Source organism: Rattus norvegicus, chromosome 15, assembly GCF_021556685.1.
Source record: "Rattus norvegicus strain SHRSP/BbbUtx chromosome 15, alternate assembly SHRSP_T2T, whole genome shotgun sequence".
NCBI classification, from domain to species: domain Eukaryota; kingdom Metazoa; phylum Chordata; class Mammalia; order Rodentia; family Muridae; genus Rattus; species Rattus norvegicus.
Window position 1 is genome coordinate 50113353 of NC_141548.1, and position 21350 is coordinate 50134702.

The 21350-nt window shown below is 43.0% G+C and overlaps 1 protein-coding gene across 1 annotated transcript; it reads left to right on the forward strand.

The window, feature by feature from the left end:
* The first annotated feature begins 1596 nt into the window (after positions 1–1596).
* Stc1 (stanniocalcin 1) lies at positions 1597–12251 on the forward strand. Its single transcript, NM_031123.2, has 4 exons — positions 1597–1971; positions 3957–4099; positions 4693–4904; positions 10537–12251. The coding sequence occupies exons 1-4, from the start codon at positions 1854–1856 to the stop codon at positions 10805–10807; spliced, it is 744 nt and encodes a 247-aa protein (NP_112385.1). The 5' UTR covers positions 1597–1853; the 3' UTR covers positions 10808–12251.
* Positions 12252–21350: the final 9099 nt, after the last annotated feature.

The window sequence follows — 21350 nt, forward strand, 5'->3', positions numbered from 1 at the left end:
AACTCCTGAAAAATGTTCAATGTTTTATTGTTTAATCCTTTTGCCTCACCAGTCCCTTTAATGACCACCTTCCTACCCTGAGACGTCCTCTCATGGATCATTAACCTCCTTCACAACCTAAGGACAAGCCTTCCTGTTGCCCACACTCCACTTATATTAGGAGCTGCCATGTTGGGCTTGATTTGTGATTCCACTATAATTTTCCTATTAACTCTCTCCAGTTTATCAGTCTCCTCTCCTACACATTCTGGTCTTTCTCTACCCTTTCTTCCCAGTCCCACCCCCTGCCTCTTCCCCAACTCCCAAGAAGTGAACTGGTTTACCCAGCAGGTTTAGTCTTGCTTTGACCAGCTCATTGTTTCAATGTGATTATGAAGCTGCTGGGCTTGAATCCACAGTTTATTAATTTTCAGGCATTTGCCATTCCCTCTGTAGAGTGTCGTGTGAGGAGTAGGTGTGTGTGTGTGTGTATGTGTGTGTGTGTGTGTGCGCGCACACACACACACACACACACAGAGACAGCAACCAACACTCCTAGAGTTGGCAGAGTCTCTGAAGACTAAGAAAACACTGTTGATTAGTGATCCAGGACCAGGGATGCAGACAGTTTATAGAGCACAGGCCAGTGTGCAGGAAACTGTGGTCTCAATCCCCAGAACCACACAGTGGTAGACCCCTGATATTTCAGCATGGAAAGATGGAGACAGGAGGACAGGAGTTCAAGGTCACCCTCAGCTATACATCAAGTTCAGCCTAGGCTACACGAGACCTTGTTTTAAAATTGTATGTCCCCGGTGAATCATATTATTTTAGAGATGTGTGGAATACGATTTGAGAAGAGGAACAGCAAGGTGGAAGAACATGGCCAAGGTCATAGATTTAATAACTAGGAGAGCTGAGGGAGGAGCTGGGAGCTAGAGTTACAGTGCCTCAGTTCACTAGGCTCTTGTATGCATCCTTCTGCCATGCCTCACACAAATCAGTGAGAATTCAAGGTGTCCACAGAGCACAGCAAGGAATCAGAGCTGCATACTGTAAGTGAACACGAAAAAAAAAAAAAAAAAAAGATGTTGAGCTCCTACAGAGAACAGCTTACTAAAATTAGAGAGTTGCTATAGTGTGATTAAATTCAAATCTGCATCACATCTCCCTACCAAGCATCCAACATGCGTTCCTCCTAGTGGTTCACTTGAAAAAAAAAATCAAAGATAAATTTCATAATTGCCTTGAAGAGCTTTTCAAGTGATTTTCCTTTTGGCTTGATCAATACAGAGTTATCACTTCAGCGTGTGAAAATAGCTTTTCCACACATCCCTGCGCACACAGTCACACACACACACACACACACACACACACACACACACACACACACACACACACACACACACATAAATCATTGGCACCAGGTACTTTCAATTTGCTGGAAAATATTTCTAAGAAGTCAAAAAGCTCCAGCTGAATAAGCGTGCCTGCCTATTGGCTAAAAGGACCAGTTGAAGGATCTGATTGGTCCCTGATCCTGAGGACCGATAAGACGACTATAAAATCCCTGGGTGCAGCTCTTGGGCCCCCAGTTTGCAAAAGCCAGTGGTGTAAGAAGCAGCAGCAGCAGCAGCAGCAACAACAACAGCAGCAGTAGCAGCAGCAGCAGCAGCAGCAGCAGCAGCAGCAGCAGCAGCAGCCACCGCCGCCGCTTGCCAGCCAGCCACACAGCCACACAAAAATTCCTCCTCAAATCCTCACCTAAGCTTTCAGTATATCCAGATCCACATCTTCACTCAAGCCGGGAGAGGGAAAGAGGAAAGGGGGGGAGGAAAAAAAAAGCCAACAACTTAGCGGAAACTTCTCAGAGAATGCTCCAAAACTCAGCAGTGATTCTGGCGCTGGTCATCAGTGCTGCTGCAGCTCACGAGGCGGAACAGAATGATTCTGTGAGCCCCAGAAAATCCCGGGTGGCGGCTCAAAATTCAGGTAAGCAAGCAAATTCAGGACCGGTTTCTCCCCCCAAAGAGCTGTCCTCATTTGCCTCTCCTCACTTTTGCATGTGTCTCTCTAAAGGCTGATCTCAGTAATAAATGTGCTTCTTGCCTGCTGATAGTGAACTGCCAGTGTAATCCAATAGCCTTAGGAAGTGGAGTTCCTTTGTTTAATAAATTGCATGCAACTAACGAAGAAGCTGGGCGCTCTGCTGAGGGTATTTCATTGCATAAGCCTAGCCTGACTGCCTGAAATCTGGCACGTACCCTCTTGTTGGGGGGAGGGGGCGGGGAAAGGCTTGAATGTTGGCACGCCTCACAGCGACTCTCTCTACTCCACAAGCCTGTGTTAAGGTGATGAGTAGCTTACCTGCTGCTGTCCCTCTCCCTGCTCCTTTAAGACCTTGTAACTTGACATCTCTACCTCTTCAGACAGCACACAGACAAGTCCCCTCCTCACACTGATTTGTGGTACCATAGCCCTCAAGTCTGAAAAAAGAAAATTTTTTCAGGGCACATTTAGAAAGAGGGAGACCTATACACCCCATTCCCTGCATGCCTGCCTGTCTCCTTCCTCGCTCTCACGGGTCTCCATTCAATCGCCCATGCAACCCATGAGCCCTAGAAGGAAGTACATTTGTGAAACGAAGCATTTTTTTTCTCCAGGGGGAAGGTCTTACTTTCCGCCCGACTCCCGCACCAGTTAACTGTATATGGTCTTGGCCTCCGGAGAAAAGAGGCATTAGTACCCCTATGCCCCTTGACTTCTGGTTCCTCGCTCACTCCTCTCCCCAACTGTTAACAGAGATGGGACCCCCGCAGGTGTCAAAATGCCGCAGATGCTCCCCCTTGGAAGAGCGCAGGTCCCTGCCAGAGGAGGCCTTTTGCCTGGCTTCCTTTTGTACTTAGTTGCTATAGTGATGCTGTGATTCACAATTCGAGCTTGCCTAAAACAATAGCAGCTCTAATGCATATTAAAACTGCTTAAAGCAAAGTTATAATTTGAACCCGTGGAAATATATAATTAGGGAAATGACTTGTAACATCCCAGAGGCTGCGGGTGGTGGGAGGGGGGCGGGGAAGTCTAACCTAACCAAACCATGCTTTTGATCTGGGAGGAGAATCTTACGGTATGAAGGCTACAGATCATTGCTTGCTGAGCTGCCTGCCAGAACACCCCTCCTTCTGTGGGAGAGAAATTACTTTTATGGCAGATCTTATCCAGAATGCAGAAAGCCTGGTGCAAGTTCTTTGCGGTTTTCTTCCAGCCTTTCACAAGGAGTGCCCTGGACCCATCACTCCACACCTGTGTTTCTCCTTTTTGAAAAGAAGCCTTTTTAATATGAGAGATTATTCATACCTCTAAGCACCAGGCTGTATGTAGTTGGAGGGCTGGGGTGGATACAAAGAGCTCAGATTTCTTTCTGCCAATGCCTGCCATCATGGGTTAAAAGCCCTCTTTGGGATGGGTCTCCCTCCAAATGGACTCAGCAAATTATTCTCTGCCATTTAGATTAAAATACCAAGCTTTTTTACTTCAGACTGCATTTTCCAGAGAGCAGCTAGATTCTCTGGTCCTCCCCAACCCCATCATGAGCCTGACCTTCAGTCACTGCCATGCTTTCAAGTTCCAAGGAACGACAGCCTCTGATCCCTGTCACCACCAAAGGCACTGTACTATGCATGACAAGGTCTCTAACGTTATTTCTCTAGCCATCAAAACGCACAGAAGGGTGAGAACCAGAAAGCATGTGCCTTGGGGGTAAGGCACCACTCCTATTCTGACTCTTAGAAGGAAGAAGGTCCTGCCTGTCCCCTTCCTCACCCCACTTTTATTCCAACTGTTCTATCTATTGAAACCCAAGTCGAAGTCCAATGATAAGTCCAGATCATGTGCCCTTGGCATTGGCCTCTATACCTCCTAGATTCTACCCAGAGCCCCTCTGCTTGACCCAGACTGGTTCTGCTTGTCTCTTCCAGCTGAAGTGGTCCGCTGCCTCAACAGTGCCCTACAGGTTGGCTGTGGGGCTTTTGCATGCCTGGAAAACTCCACATGTGACACAGATGGGATGTACGACATTTGTAAATCCTTCTTGTACAGTGCTGCTAAATTTGACACTCAGGTAACTGGACCTTGGCTTCTGCTCCCACTGGCTGATTGTCTTTTTAACAGAGTACTTATTACTCTTCTTAAGAGCCCATTTTATAGAGAGCCAACCTTGCATCCCAGCCTCCTAACCAAAAGGCTCATCCCAGGCTCTCTCTCTCACACACACACACACACACACACACACACACACACACACACACGTGAGGGGCATATGCACAGTTTAAATCAGAAATAAGGGGTTGACAGAGGCTGGCTTATAATATGAGGGATGACTAGCAGAAAAGCATGTTTTCTTTGAAAAGAAATAAAAATGTTCTCCTCTGAATGACCTAGCATGCTATCTGAAATTCCCAGTTAATCAGTCTTAATCCCAAGAACAAAAAACTGATTCTGACCATCTTCACACCTTGGAAAAGTTGACAATGGCTCCCTCCCATCCCATTTCCTATCTGTGGAGCTGAGTGTTCAAGACAGTCCAAGAGAAAAGAGATTTTTAATTCTTAGCCATGCTGTGAAAGCCACTCGATCCCCTTGAAGGCTTGTGTGTCATAGACCCAGACCTCTTTCAGAAGGCCAAAATAACACTTATCTTCTTATCCCTGCTAGGGAAAAGCATTTGTCAAAGAGAGCTTAAAGTGCATCGCCAATGGGATCACCTCCAAGGTCTTCCTTGCCATTCGGAGGTGTTCTACTTTCCAGAGGATGATCGCCGAGGTGCAGGAGGACTGCTACAGCAAGCTCAATGTTTGCAGCATTGCCAAGCGCAACCCGGAAGCCATCACTGAAGTCATACAGCTGCCCAATCACTTCTCCAACAGGTATCCTGAGGGTCCCCTTCTTCACAACGTGGGGGTTAGGATGGTAGTTGGACACCATAGCCAGAGCAGCAATCTTTCCCTCTGGTGTTAGAATCTTCCTACACAGCTAGCAGAAACATGGTTTGCAGTTTTCCTGGGTGAGTTTCCTTATCCACTTCTTACCATAAGGAAACAATGAAGCTTCTGGAAAGTACCTTTTGAGACATGAGATTTGGCTGAAACCATGGTAGAGACACAGAACAATGGGCCATGATTTAGAGGGAAAAAACACCCTGGTCAAATGTCAGAATATGGACTTTTATTAAATCTGTATATATTTGGAGTTAACCCCAAAGCCAGATATTTCAGTGGCTAATCTAGAACAAGTCATCTTATTTCCCCAGGACCTGGATTTTTCACTATGAAAAGTGAAATGGCTTCTGGGAGCCATCCTCATGCCCCCTTCAAAGCACTATGTCATTCCAACCAACTAGCCCAAGATTTCCCAAAAGGAAAAGCTGGTGGCTATCCAGGTATCAACTGCATCTCAGGTGACCCAAAGCCACTGGGTTCACACCATCTGACTTCTAGGCCTTGCTGTGTCATTGACTTTGAAGCCTTTTCCAGACAGGAATGAACCCCCAATACATAAGAGACCTTGCATCCTGGTCCACTTTGGATCTTGGAAAGATGTCTAGTAAGAGATGAGGAATGCTGCTTAAGAGTAAGTGGACAGGCAGAATCAGTAGTTAACCATAAGCCAGTTGATGTCAGCCTGTGGAGATGCTCAAAGTCAAGTCCTATGATTGGATGAAATCCCATGATTCTCTGACTCTCCCACCAAGTCTCTATGTATTCACAAGGAATAGTTCTGATACTCTGCTCCCCTAAGAATTATCACACACTTATTCTGATGAATCTCCTAGCCAAATAATTCCATCCTTTTGAGAGTGACAATAGTCAAGTCTATGTGGATCTTTACTCTTAACATGAAACTTCTGACATGCAGAAGCCATTCTTAACTACAGTTAGTGGCCTACTGAACCACAGCTCATTGTTTAGAAAGCTACCATGGAGCCCTTGAATGCAACTCTACCTGATTTTCCCAGAACAGGAAAAAATCAATTCCATTTTCCTCAAATGTCTGGTCTTTCTACACCAACCTCAATTTTAAAAATTCTCCTAGGAAGATTCTTGTTCAAAGAGTTGATACTTGACTAGTTGTTGGAAACTAATCCTTTGCCATAAGGGAAAGAAATGAAGAATTCTTGCTGGGATGATGGTTAGGGACAAAAGGTGTAGCTATGTAACATTTTAAAGGGAGGTGTATTAGCAGACTCATGAGTTCAAGTTTAGATTGTTAAAAATCCCGGACACAGATGATCTCTAAATTGGCAGGTAGCCAATTTCAAGGTTATACCAAGTTGGCTATTTCAGTTAAAATTGCATTTTCCCTTATGAAGAAAGAGTCACTGTAGAAAGGAAATTATAGAGTTTGAACCAAAGATTCCCATTTATCCAAGAGGAAACCTGAGAAAAGTGTGCTTAGCTAGACCATTATTCTCCTTCCAAAGTGTCCTGATTGCAACGCCTTCAGAAAATAGTCCAGGCACAGGCCCTTTATCTCCTATTGCCCATGTTTAGTAGAAAACGTCAATGGGGAAAGGGTGGCATATTCTTAAACACCAGAATCTCTCATGCAACTCTTACCTTTTTCCAAGTATTTTACTTCAGTGTTCAGGACTAGAGCAATTTCCTTTCCAGGCAGGGCTTGATCTGCCCTATTTCAGCTCCTCAGCGCCTGAAACATCCTGCTTTCCCAGCCTCAGTCCCAACATAGACACACACAAAGTCCCTGCCAGTTGGCAAAGAATTGCAAAGGGAAGTAGTTACAGGTTCATTCCACCTTCCTGTGGTTTGTCTAGCATGAGATTTAAGTCTGGGAGACTCCAAAAGCCTGACTGGACTGAAAGGTACAACAGGGGGTGTGTGTACATGACAAAGGTGCATGGTGGGAGAGAAGGTGGTTGAGAATGACCTCTGCCTTGATTTGCAACCCATACTTTGAGTCTTGAGGGAAGGGAAGCAAGAAGGATTGATGAGGCAGGCAAGGCTACCATGAAGCTTGGGAACCAATGAGATCAACCCAGATCCAGAGTGGGAAAAGTGACAAAGCATACAACTCTCTAGGGCACGGATTGGGAACAGGAAACAGAAGAATAATATTGATCAAGGGAAACAAAGGACTATTTATAAACTCTCACACAGAATGTTCCTAGGCAGAATGTGTGTATCTGGGTAAGTATGGCTGAAACTGTAGCTATGGAGAATCTCTGATCTTATTCTTCACCGAGCTCAAGGGAGTGGGGAGGGGGGTGGATGTCAAGTTCGAAGATGGAATTTTCAAAATGAGAAGAGAGATATGTGCTTTGTAGAAGGTCCTTCCAGGCTGTGAGACTGCTATCTCAATGCAGTGTGCAACATCATGGCATAAAGATAGGAAACACCCAACTCCCAAGAAGGAAAATGCATGCTGAATCCTTAGAAACAAAACACCGTAGTTGCAAGTAACCATTGTCTAGTCCTACTGCCCCATCTAACTGATTGAAGGACAGAAGTTCAGTGAGAGGAGCAACCTACTGAAGGTCTCACAGCTTGTGAGTCCCCCACCCCCAAGAGTCCAGAATTCACATGGCCTTGAGCCAAGCTATTTTGATTTCTACTTCAAAAGAAGGCAGCCAGAAAATCCCTGCAAGAAGTCCCTGAAACCCCAAAATAGAATACCATGAATAACTAAACATACACACACCATGGTGTTCAGTAAGGAATTTTGTGTGCACTCTCTCCTAAAAGGAAAGACACATCATCTCTCCTCATAGCTAGCACAACTCTACGTTCCTGGCATAAAAGGGTGCTCAGTAAATATATGGCAATTGCTAAGTCAACTTTTACTGAACGCACAACCTCTTAAAACATCTGTGCTGCTTAGCAACATGAAGTAAAAGGTCTTCTTATTGTCCTACACAGTCCACAGATGAGTGTCACATTTCAGACTCACTGGAGGTAATAGGGTTAGCTGATATCAGGCTGCCTGACCTATGCTTTAGCTTTGAGGAGCTCCTAATTGAGCTGTCTATAATTTTCTACTTTAAAATGTAGAAAATTCTTTGCCTTCTCCAGAGTTACTAAAGCCCCCTCAGCGACTCAAGCAGTAGTGACCCCTCTTGGCCTACCTAAGAGAAGGTAGGCCAACAGGGGTCATTGCCACAAAAACCCAAGAGCAGGTCAGGTATTCTGTCTACTCTATCAGAGACACAACAGCAAAGGTAGGTGTCCTCAGAATCAGGTAGCAGTGGGGCCCCAAAGCTGCAGCCTACCTAGACAAGCTGGATTTCTTTACAGGGCTTAGACTTCTCTATCCAGACAAGAGCTTCCAAGAGTTCCAATTCCGTCAAAGAAGAAACTTTTTGTTTTTAAAGAACAATTACATTTTTCAGCCAACTTGGGGACACATGTGTTATGAAAAGTTCTTTCTAAATGTGGAAGGGTTATCATCTCTGAGCTATAAAGTCCTTAATGGAACCATATCCTCCAAGAGCTGAAATACCCTCTAAAGCAGACCCCAAGATATAGGGGAGCCAAGTCCTGGAAGAGCCCAGAAATTAGGTGATGTCTAGAGATGAATGAGGGTACAGATGGCTGAAAGGTGTTGGGGCACAACCATTTTATTCTCAGTTTTTCCAAAACTAGTTCTTTCCCCATTTCTCCAGCAAGTAAAGCTCAGCTTAACTCATATAGTTTATAATTCTGAAGGTTTGGAAACTGTTCCTCTGGGCCAGAGAAGCCCAATTTCACTCACTGCTGGAAATAATTGTCCCTGGTTAAAGGGGGCTTTAACCAGGACTATGGGTGAGCCAGATGCTGTTCCTCTCTCTCCATCCCCAACTACACCCTCTCACTCCAAGAAAGGTGACCGCTTCGACTCACGAGCTACTGTTTACTGTCCATCCTTCAAAGGACCTCTCTAGGGGGTCAAGTTATTCCAGCAAGATGTTTGCTCATGTGATCTGTGAGTTGAGTTAAAAATAAACAGGATTCCTCCCCTCCCCAGATGATCCTGTGGCCCCTGTGACACCCTGACCACTCCTAAAAAAAGGGTCTCTCCACATCAGTACAGCAGGTCACTGTCACCAAGGGCAGAACATAGAGCTAATGGGTTTATACAACCATTGAGTTGAAATAGACCAGAAATGCCCCCAAGTTAGTTTGGAAAATACTTAAACTGTACAAGTTGTTTAAAAGTTTCGAACATATATGGTTTGGTCCATTCACAGCCATAACACTTGACTATATTGTTTGGGACAGTCAGAGAAATTAGTTGCGTAAATGAAAGTCACTTATACCACTTATAAAGGTGACTTAAGGTACTTATAAGGGTATTTGTCATTAGGGTTTTTGTTTGTCTATTTAGAAATCTACCAGAAACTCAGATCATTTTTCCTCGGGAAATTAAGGATTTTTTTTTGTACAACAGAAGAATATCCTTATGCTCTTTCCATTGATGTTAAAGTTCAGTTGATATAGTAAGAAGGTATTTCAATATAGATAGAAGAAAAGGGGCAGGCATTGAGAACTAAGAGAAGGTCAGGGCTATACATGCAGGGAAAAGGTAGATGTCATCTTCCCAGGCAAGAAAGCTGCCCTGTGATTTAAGTTATATTTTAAAAAAATGTGAGTTACCAAGCAGACAATACAGTCTGATGCCACTCAGCTACTTGGATAAAAAGTAAGGGCACCTACCCTGCCCTTAAAAAGTTTTCAAAATCTAGCCAGGGATAAAGAAATAGTCATGAGGCCATCAAATGTTGGTGCTTGAGGTGATAACTAAAATCTGTGAGGCATCCAAAGAAGGAAGAGGCCATAAAAGCCTAAGCAACATGAGAGGGTTTCGAAGACTCACAGAAGGATGGACCTTCAAAGGCCATTCATTCATCTTTTCCTTCAAACACTGTTGCTACCTTGTGTTTGCCTGCAGAAAGTCACTATATGCCTTTGAAGGAAGCTGCAAAATAGAGTTAGTCAGTCATCTGCCTTTTCAAGACTAGCTGAGTGGGTGTAAGGAAAGTGAATTTCAGAGGGAAATGCATGGCTATAGATTAGAGCTTAGTTAGAATGTGCACACACATACTCCTGAGCACACACATCCCCAGGACAAAGGGAAGTTGCAGAAGACATCCAAATAACTGTCAGTCCATGTGCAGTGATTTGGTACGAACACAAGCTTAGAGTTTAAAGCCTAACAATTCTACTCATTTTATTTGACTAAGTCCATTTATGCCATTAATTCATTGTATGACTTTAAGCAAGCACTCCAGTTTCTTCTCTACAATATAAGAGCATTTGGGATTGTCCCATTTATCCCTGAGAATCGTTGTTTTCCAGAATTTCAGACATAACAGTCAACCTCCTATTGTTCAACATGATCTAAATCTCCTGAATTCTAAATATAGAGAGGGACATTCTAATGTAGTAGGGTGAACCCCAAGTTCCAAAGGAAGCAAAAGTCACCTTCCACTTTGCATTGCTTGAGCACTGATGTCTGAACCTGCTCCTGGCTTCACATTCTGTAATGAGAACCTTTTTCCCAACGCAGATACTACAACAGACTTGTCCGAAGCCTTCTGGAATGTGATGAAGATACGGTCAGCACAATCAGAGACAGCCTGATGGAGAAGATCGGGCCCAACATGGCCAGCCTCTTCCATATCCTGCAGACAGACCACTGTGCCCAGACACACCCCAGAGCTGACTTCAATAGGAGGCGCACAAATGAGCCACAGAAGCTGAAAGTCCTCCTCAGGAACCTCCGAGGTGAGGGGGATTCTCCCTCACACATCAAACGCACCTCCCAAGAGAATGCGTAAGCAGGGAGAGGTATTCACAGCCTCACCAAACTAATAGCGTTTTAGGGGTGTTTACACACCAACTTTGAGTGTACTGTGCCTGGTTTGATTTTTTTTTAAGTAGTACCTATTTTCTATCCCCCCTTAAAGAAAACTGCATGAAACTAAGCTTCCATGATCAATATCCCAATATTCTGCAATGACAGCATTCTTAGCAATAGAATACATGTGGTCATTCTGCCTCTTCTGGAGAGAGAATGTACCCTCTTCCATCCCCCCTCTCTCTCAATTCTTTTTCAAGATCCCCATCTACTCTCTGCAAACACAAAACATTCATGTAACTGCCCAGTCATTGTAATCTGAAGATGTAGGTCCCTTTAGAATGGTCACCCAGTAGAGTTAGCCAATACAAAACAACTTTATTTAAATGCATGTCTTAAATGCTCATAAATATGTTAAATGGAATTCGTGTTATGAATCTGTGCTGGCCATGGACGAATATGAATGTCATGTTTGAATTCTTGATCTCTAATGAGTCTTATGGTCTCAATCCTCCAATGTCTAACTTCCTTTCTGACATATTTACCAAATTGCTCAAACCTGGTTCTCCAACCAGATTTTGAGCCAGCATCTTCTTGCATCTAATGAAAAACAAAAAGCTAACATCTTTATGTACTGTAACTGCTCAGAGCTTTAAAAGTATCTTTAACAATTGTCTTAAAAACAGAGAATCTTAAGGTCTAACTGTGGAATATAAATAGCTGAAAACTATTGTACTGTACATAAATTCCAGAGGACTCTGCTTAACAGAGCAGTCTATAATAACTTTATTGCATATAGATTTAGTTTTGTACCTTAGCTTTATTTTCCTTTTCCTGGGAATGGAATAACTATCTCACTTCCAGATATCCGCGTTCATGCTCCTTGTGGCCTTTTTTATAACTAAGGGGGTAGAAGTAGTTTTAACTCAACATCAGAACTTAAGATGGGCCTATACTTGATAGGAAAACCCAACAGGTTATCTGAAGGACCCCAGGTGAGATATCAATCTCCCAGCCCAGCTCAACCCAGAGGCTACATTTGACTTAGATGTATCCTGAAACAGCTCTGTCACAGCCAACTGGGAATTACAGGAATCAAAGAGATCATCCCTCTGGGCTTTGATCACTTAGTGTGACAAGGCCTACTATCCCCTTGGAAGTGGCAGTTCTTGGCTCATTGCCTTCCATCAATGCCTGGCACTCTGGTAAATGATGGAATGGGATATTGTTCCACTAAGCCAATCAGGAATGAGTCAATCAGCCTTTGGGTCTTTAGTCCTGGGAACTTGGGCTTAAGGGGGTATAAATAACCCTGGGCTGTCCAGCCTTAATAGACTCCTCTTACATCTTTTGTCCTGTAACACGCTGCCTGCCAAAGTAGTCCTGGCAGCTGGACCATCTCTGTAGGATCTTAAAAAAAAAAAGAAAAAAAAAGAAAAAAAGAAAAAATATAGAGTGAATGAAGGAGGGCGTAAGAGCTGGTGGTTTGAACATTTCTGCTGTGATGTTTACAGGATGGCAGCCACCAAAGCCAAATGATTAACCTGTCTACGAACAACAGTAGTTTCTCAGGGTCACTGTCCTTGAACCCAACAGCCCCTTTATGAGTGTCACCACTCACCAAAGGTCAATGCTGAGAGAGGAAGAGGGAGGGGCTGCTCCAAACTCATTTGGGTAGAAACTATTGGTGCTTGACTCTCACTAGGCTATACCCCAGAGTTGACCAAATTGAGTGATAGGGACCCTGGTGGGAGGAGGGAGGGCACCTCTCCAGGGAAATAAAAAGCAATACAACTTTACCACAAAGCCTTTAAAACCAGTAACACAGTGCTCAAGGACCAAGATCAAGCGTAGCAGCCGCAGCCGCAGCCGCAGCCGCAGCCGCAGCAGCACCAAAGCTGCCGCCTGTCCCCACACAGCCTCTAAGCGTGCTGACATCAGATTGTTAAGGGCATTTTCATACTTAGAACCGTCCCATCCCCAGGTCCCAAACAAATGAACACTGCCTTAGCCTCTTGGAAATCAGGTAGCACATATTCTAAGCTAGATTCACCCTTCTCCCCCACCCACCCACGTCCCACCCCAGGCAAAGCTGACTTCTTTGAACCAGAAAAGCTAATCAAGTGTGTGTGTTGTGCATTTTGCAAACCCACTAAGCCAGAACCCCAAAGTGACAAGTAGCTTATGAGAATTCGTAGTAAAATTCTCTTAACTTTAAGTTCGGTAAATTTTCTTTCTCTCTTCTCCTCTTTTTTTATTTGTTGCTGTGACCTCTTCAAGCTGTGTTATACCCTCCTTTCTCCCCACAGTGATATTGGTATATGTATCAACAATACATATATCTACACATATGGAAAGAAGCAGTTCTCACAACATTGCTAGTTTTTTGCTTCTTTTTTTTTCCTCACCCTGCCTGCCCTTCTCCACCTCCTCCTTGAACTTCCAACGCTTTTTCTCATGTTTGCTGCAGAGTGATTTGGGGGCTGACCTAGACCAGTTTGCATGATCTCTCTCGTGATTTGGTTGCACTTTAGAACATTTTTGTGCCGTTATATTTGCATTATGTATTTATAATTTAAATGATATTTAGGTTTTTGGCTGAGTACTGGAATAAACAGTGAGCATATCTGGTATATGTCATTATTTATTGTTAAATTACATTTTTAAGCTCCATGTGCATATAAAAGTTATGAAACATATCATGGTAATGACAGATGCAAGTTATTTTATTTGCTTATTTTTATAATTAAAGATGCCATAGCATAATTTGAAGCCTTTGGTGAATTCCTTCTACGATAATAATAATAATAATAAAGTGTTAACGTTTTATTCATTCTCCCCCCACGTCTTTCATTGTTATTCTTTGAAAACTTCTTGGACCAGCAAGATGGCTCAGTGAGTAAAGGTGTTTGCCTCCCAAACTTGTTGACCTAAATTCAATCCCCGGGGTTCACATAAAGGTAGAAAGAAAGAACAGACTCCACAAGGTTGCCCTCCAACCTCTATGTAGGCACTATGGCACGTACATGTCTGTACATAAACACACACACACACACACACACACATGCATACATATACATGCAAACATAATAATAATATTTTTTAAATTTTCTTTTTTATTGGATTCTTTAATTTACATTTCAAATGTTGTCCCCTTTTCTGGTTTCCCGTCCATAAACCTCCCCTCTCATCCTCCCACCCCTGCTTCTATGACGACGTTCCCCCAACCCACCCACTCCTTCCTACCTCCCTTCCCTGGCAATCCCCTACATTGGAGCATCGAGCCTTGGCAAGGGCTTCTCTTCCTATTGATGCCCAACAAGGCCATCCTTTGCTACAAATGCAGCTGGAGCTATGGGTCTGTCCATGTGTACTTTTTGGGTAGTGGGTTAGTCCCTGGGAGTTCTAGTTGGTTGGTATTATTGTTCTTATGGGGTTGCAAACCCCTTCAGCAACTTCAATCCTTTCTCTAACTCCTCCATTGGGGACCCCATTCTCAGTTCAATGGTTGGCTGCAAGCATCCACCTCGCCTTGTCATGCTCTGGCAGAGTCTCTCAGGAAATAGCTATATCAGGCTCCTATCAGCATGTACTTTTTGGCATCAGCAATATTATCTGGGTTTGGTGGCTGTATGTAAATGAGCTGGATTCCCAAATGGGGCAGTCTCTGGATGGCCTTTCCTTCAGTCTCTGCTCTAAACTTTGTCTCTGTATTTCCTCCTATGAATATTTTTGTTCCCCCTTCTAAGAAGGACTGAAGCATTTTTGAATGACTGGTCGTCCTTCTTCTTGAGCTCCATGTGGTCTGTCTTTTTAAAATTTTCTTAACTGAGAATTTATAAATACAATATCATTTTCTTTAAAGTCACAAATTATGAGTCAATATGACTATGAATACAGTTTAAGTCAGGATTTGCCAAACACCTATAAAAATCATCTGGTGGCTCCCCTTGCCATTGTGATAAAATTTAAACCTAGGGGCTAGGGAGATGGCTCAGGAGATGGCTTCCTACACGAACATGAGAACCTGAGTTTAGATCCCTGACACTCATGTAAAATGCCTGGGCATGGTGGTGTGTATTGTAATTTAACGCTGGTGATATAGAGGTAAGAGAATCCTTGGCACTCACTGGCCAGCCAGCATGGTGCCCAAGCAGGGTGCTCCAAGTTCACTGAGGGGCCATGTCTCAAAAACCAGAGTAGAAACAGATCAAGGAAACACCAACATCAACCTCTGCTGCACACAGGGGCATGAACACATCAATATGAAACAAACACACACACACACACACACACACACACACACACACACACACACACACACACAATTAAGCCCAATCTCCTTTTGAGAGTTTCAAGAGGAAGAGGAGGCTTTGGGGGTCTATAAACTATTAGGCAGTCCATGTTCGTCAGCCAGAATCCTCGGCATGGCAGTGAGGCAGGCACAGTAGGAGACTTATGCTCCATTTCCCTTCCAAGTGAACATGCTAGTCACACTTTCTCTCTGCAGAGACTGGGGGCACCTGGGTGGCAGGCATATCCCCAACATAAAAAGAGTATCCTCACTATTATAAATCAAAATGTTTGAATGCAGCATACAAAGAGGTACAGGCAGTTAAATAAGGTCAAAGGAAACTGGGGAGGCAGACAGTTGTGTTTCCAGGGAATCAGACATCTAAATAGAAGTACTGGTTCTGTCACCTCCAAACTATGTGATATCAGATCAGTAAGTCTCAAAAAGCTTCCATTTCTTCTTCCATGTGATGATGATCCCACAGAGCTGCCATAGAGCATTAAATGAATGAGCTACTTATATCAGTCACACACACAGTGAACTCAATGAGAATCCATTATGGCCACCATGAATAGAGGAAAGTAGTTAGCTCGTCCCATCTCAGAAACTTAAAGAAGGTTCACAACAGCATGGCAGGTATCTGAGATCTTGTCAGTGGATTATGAGTTCAGTCCTGGGGAAAGGAGGCCTCTGCTGATGGGATTTTTCTTCAATAGGGCTCTTGGTTCATTTTTAATAAATAAATTCTCCTTATAGTTTAAAAGTCAAAGTCATTGATGAGTGGCTATTAGCCCAAATGCTTGAATTATCCTAGATGCACAGAACACATGAAACTCAAGAAGGATGACCAAAATGTGAATGCTTCATTCCACTACCACCACTTAACCAAAAATTTGCTCCAGTAAGATATGACTGGCATCACATGAGTTAGAGAACACCAGAAGAACATAGCCCTAATGCAACTCAACTAATCAGGACTCATATGGGCTCACAGAAACTGAAGTGGCAAGGACAGAGCCTGCAAGGGTCTGCTCCAAGTCCTTTGCATCTGTGTTATAGTCACTGGTTTGGTGGGTTTGGGGTAAGGATGGGGCGGGGTGGAGAGAGAGAGAGTGAGAGAGAGAGAGAGAAAGAGAGAGAGAGAGAGAGAGAGAGAGAGAGAGAGAGAGAGAAAGTGATGCTTTGCCTGCTCTTAGGATCTTAGGACTCTTTCCCTCCTATTATGTTGTCTTGTCCAGCCTTAACAGGAGAGTTTTTAAAGCCTTATTTTATTGTACCTTGTTTGTCATATTGTCATATTTGGTTTTTGTCTCTTAGAAGCCTCCTCTTTTTTGAAGGCAAACAGAGGGGAAGTGGATTTAGGAGAGGAGAAGTAGGGGACAACTAGGAGGAGTGGAGGGAGGACAAACTGTGGTCAGAATGTGTTGTATGGAAGAAAAAATCTACTTCAATTTTTAAAAACAGGTATAACTGCCTTAGCAATGTGATACAATGTGCTGGGGCATGGTGGGTACATTGCTCTGGTGGATAGAAAAATGAATTCTAGATAACAGTTTTCTAAAAGTAATTACAAGTACTCAATCCTGCCAGCTTGTGGCAATAATCCATATCTTTGTACTTTTCAGGTACCACCAATTAGAAAGTTCAGCTGTTATTATTAATACTTTCTTCTGATGGTCTGAGCAATAAAGGACTCATTAAAAAAGAACATGCCTCAGCACTGCTAAATCTACACATGGAGTTATACTAGGGAATGCAGACATAGAATGTTACCATTTATGTGTCATGCAAATCTTGTTTCCTTGGAGCCCTGGTTATTTTATAATGCAATCATAAATATAACACTGGGAAATTCATGACTTCTGTTCAAGCTCTGCTATGAATTGTGCTCTTCCTGCTCTTAGACTTTTTCCCCCCAAGAAAGAACTAGAAGTCCAGGTGAGATGTCATCTAACCCCACCCCATTATTCTACTTCAAATCTGAGGCATAATGCCCACTGCTGTAATTTTGCAAATAGCTAATTGAAACCCAATTGCCTAGCCTAATCTCTGTGCATTGATAAGCACTATACTCAGTGGTCAACATGTGTAATAATTGAGCACTCATTATTTCTGATCCTTGTCTATCAATTAAATACATCTCTGCTTCCCCTCTGTTCCTAAGGGGTTTGTGGCTTCCAATGAGGATAGAATATGATTCTCAACTCTTAACACAATTAAATCTCACCACAGGTGTCCTCTGCTGCAGGGAAACCAGAAACAACTATGTCCCACAGGACACTGTCATTGTTTCCAACATGAGGTCAATATCCTGGAACCAGTTCCAAGAATGGCTTGGGATTTCTTAGAAACACAAGAACTCCAAGCTACAACTCCCTCTCTCTCCCACCATGCTCCCTATCTACTTCCCACCTCTATCCAACCAGAGGAGACAAGGATGGTGTTCTAGGAACCTTGCAGACCACTAATCCCTCCATGTCTAATACCCTGGACATCCAAAGTCACAATATGAAATGACAGCCTTCCCATTCATCCAGGCATTGTCATCTGCACTTCACCCATTTTGTTTTAGTCTTCACAGAGGCAACCCTTGTCATCCTTCTTCCAGAATCTGTCCATTCCAGGGTAAAAAAATTCTACTACAATTGTCTCTGTGTTCATAGAGAAATGGTTTCGGTAGTCCTTTATGTAGAGCAGTATAGTGTTTGTCCATGATCTATGCCAGCCCTCTCATAAGTGTTAGATCATCTCTAGAACAATTACAATACCAAAAATGCAACATAAATTGCATATGTGAACAGTTGTTACACAGTAATAGCTAGGAAGTAAAGACCAGAAAAAAAGACATGTCTAGTGTTCACAACAGACACCATTATTCTTATAGGAATAGTTTCAATTTGTAGTTAGTTGAGTCTGTGGTTGTGGAAAACATGGATACAGAGAGGCAGCTGCACAACTTCAGTCTCTGTTTTTATCTTCTCCCCTTCTCCCCATTCTCTACTCTACATGAAACCTATCACCTCAAAGAACAACGCTTCCCAAAAAACTCCCAAATGACACCTTATTTTCCCCAATGTCAAAGCTTTTAAGTCTGTTCTATGAGCCTGTTTCCCAATATCGCTCCACATTAAGGTTCTGCTACTACCTTATGACAATTCAAATGGGCAGCGCATAGGCCACCTTTCCTATGCCCTGTTTTGTTCAGTCACCATGATTTAGGGATAGTTATCATGGAATAGCATTGATTGCCTCTGACGTTTTGATGATGAGACTATCAGACTTGTGATTCCTAAGTTGCATCCTGAGTTGGAAAGGGCCCTGTTCCTGGGAATGACTTCTCTAAGTACTCAAACTGGCAATGCTTTTTTGATTCTGACTATTCATATCCTGCATCCTCACCCTAGAGTCAGCAAAGGCACATGAGTGTGAGTGTCCTGGCTATTCACTCTGAGGCTTATGTCAAACCACTTGACTGTATTGACTATTCCTCTTCTATGCAAGTGATAATTCTGATTCTTTAAATGCAGTGTGTCTCTTCAGTGAAGTTCCTTTACAGAACTCCCTCCCAGTCCTTTGCACTGCACCAGTACCTTGAACCCACTACAGTCTCATGACTTTACTCTCTTATCATCATTGCTTTGCTGTCTTGAACCCATGTCTCATCAGTTCAACCATGCCATTGCACTGCCCTCAAGCAGCCTACCTCATTAATCTTTTATCACATTCAACTAGAAAAAAATTCCAACCAAGGTGCCTGCCTTCTGGGCTAGAGAGAAGTGTTGCTTAAAATTTGTTAATTTCAAACTCAACAGAAACCAGAGTATTACCCTGCAAAATTTCTCAGCCAACCCTGTTCATCTCCACTTCCTACTACTATCCAAGGCATCCCTTCTTTGAATGGCTCTCCATTCCAGACAATCCTCTCACCTAACTACCAAATGTTTAAGTTCCAACTGAAAACTTTGCCTACTGAAGCACAGACAAAACAAAAACAATCACCTACATGGACAGATCCCCAGTTTCTTATCATCATCCTTAACCATCCTGTTCCTTGTTGTTCCCTTGACAGATTCTCCCTTGGAGAATCTCACACCCTAGAAGACTAGCAAATACATCTGAAATTTAGACACTGGCCCTGTCTTCAATCATTTAAGACCACTAATCTTTGCATGTTCAGCAGCAGCATTTCCTTACATAGACCTATGTCATCCACACAGCCTACATCAATAATCACACTCACAGTCACTCACAGAGCCTACATCAGTACCCACACTCACAGTGATCCCTATTAGTACCCAGACTCAGTCATCCTCAAAGCATACATCAGTGACCAACTACCTATGATTAGTGGTTCACAGAATGTACCAACACACATACTCAAATATGACACACACACAAAGTAGACATGTTTTCATTTTCTTCATTTTTTTCTTCCCTATCCACCATTAAGAATCTGACCCTTATCTAAACTAAAATACCTATCAGCTAAGTTTTTAAAAAAAATGGGATGGCTAAATCCAAAAGAGGTTGTGTATCTCTCAGATTGATTGATCTATGTCACTTGGCACCAATATAAATGTTTTCCTCTTATTTCCTTGACATCTTCTATCTCTACATGTTCCATCTCAAACTTTACCTCTCTTACCTATTTCTTAGATACTGGATTCCTCAGCTTTCGGTCCTGGCTTCTCTTTTCTTTTCATTTTCTATTATTCTTTGATAGTATTGCCTATTTCTACATTACAACTACCATTTATAAGCTAATGACTTTGAATATCTATATTTTCCTCCTGAGTTTATTGGACTTCAGACCGACTTACTGAACTCAATGAAGGCTGGGCATTTTGATATGTTTGGCAGCTGCCACAAGCTTGTATGTCAAGGGTGAACTCTCCAGACCTCTCTCACTTCAGACTCAGCCTTCTTCTATATCAGCAAACTTCATCTCTGTATACCATCTCTGACTCCTCGCTCTTCCTCCTCTCAGCAAATAATATCCATTGGGGTTTTTTTTTCCATTTGGATCTGTCATTTTGCTCACATTCACATTGACACTGTCATGATTTAGATCTCACCCTTGAGAGCCACAAAAATTCTCTCAGCTTTCCAGGAATTGCATGCACCCAACACCAAATCCATTTCCCACCTTAATGACACTAGGTTCTTTCCAGAGAGCCAATCTGATTTGGTCACTCTTCTATTCAAAAACCAGCCACAGTACTAAAGTACCAGAACAAAGATACACACAAACCCCGTTGTTTAGGTATCTGATATCTTGGTCACTCACAAAGTGAAACACCATTCTGAATTTGGCTTTGAGAGGGCTTCTTTCAATATTTTTTTCAAGGCACTGTCATTTTGTAATAAGACAAGGGTGAAATGTTAAAGAGTCACAGTCAAAAAAAGCAGGCCTTCAGGGGTTGGAAAGATGGATCAACACTTGCTGCTCTTAGAGAAGACTAGAGTTTAGTTCCCAGCCCTGGCATGGCAGATGATGACCATCTATAACTCAAGGCCCAGGACAACTGACACTCTCTTCCAGCTTTGTAGGGGTGGTGCTGATGCTAAGGTTCTGTTCCCCAATTGGTGCTTGATTCATCAATAAAGATGCTAGTATCCAATTACTGGGAAAAGTAAATGGGATCTCTGGGTCCCTGCAGGCAAGCTAACAAATGCAGGAGAGAGGAAAAAGGAGTTTTCACTATGCTTCAGAGGGAGAAAAGGTAACCAGTCATGTGAGATCTCAGGTGGAGCAATCATAGGCTGCTTCTCCAGGACAGAGGGTGGGAAGTTGAGCTGGGACTGAAGGTGAGCAACTAAACTTGAGTACAGATTTAGGGTGCTGAGCTGGGAGTACTGGGAAGGGCTTGCTAGCCACAGTAGATTGGAGGTGTCCCACAGTTGAGCCAAAAGAGTCAAGTTAAAATTGAACAAAGTGTGTGTGTGTGTGTGTGTGTGTGTGTGTGTGTGTGTGTGTGTGTGTGTGTTTCATCCATGATCCAAGGGAATATGGGTTGGGACTGATAGCATGGTCTGCCTGGAGCTTAGCAGGATAGCAAAAGCTACATATAACACAGATTCCACAGATAAACATGCAAGTAAAACATGCATACACACAAAATTAAATAAAACAAACTTTATAAATCTATTTAATAAATCTTCAACAAATCACATTTTGCTGTAAAACTACTCTAGTTTGATGTTTAAGAGTCAGAAACACTCTCTTTTA

Coding starts and splice junctions, on each gene's coding strand:
- Stc1 (NM_031123.2), top strand. CDS start 1,854: ATGCTCCAAAACTCAGCAGTGATTCTGGCGCTGGTCATCAGTGCTGCT. Junction 1,972..3,956: donor GGTGGCGGCTCAAAATTCAG/GTAAGCAAGCAA, acceptor TGTCTCTTCCAG/CTGAAGTGGTCCGCTGCCTC. Junction 4,100..4,692: donor CTGCTAAATTTGACACTCAG/GTAACTGGACCT, acceptor TATCCCTGCTAG/GGAAAAGCATTTGTCAAAGA.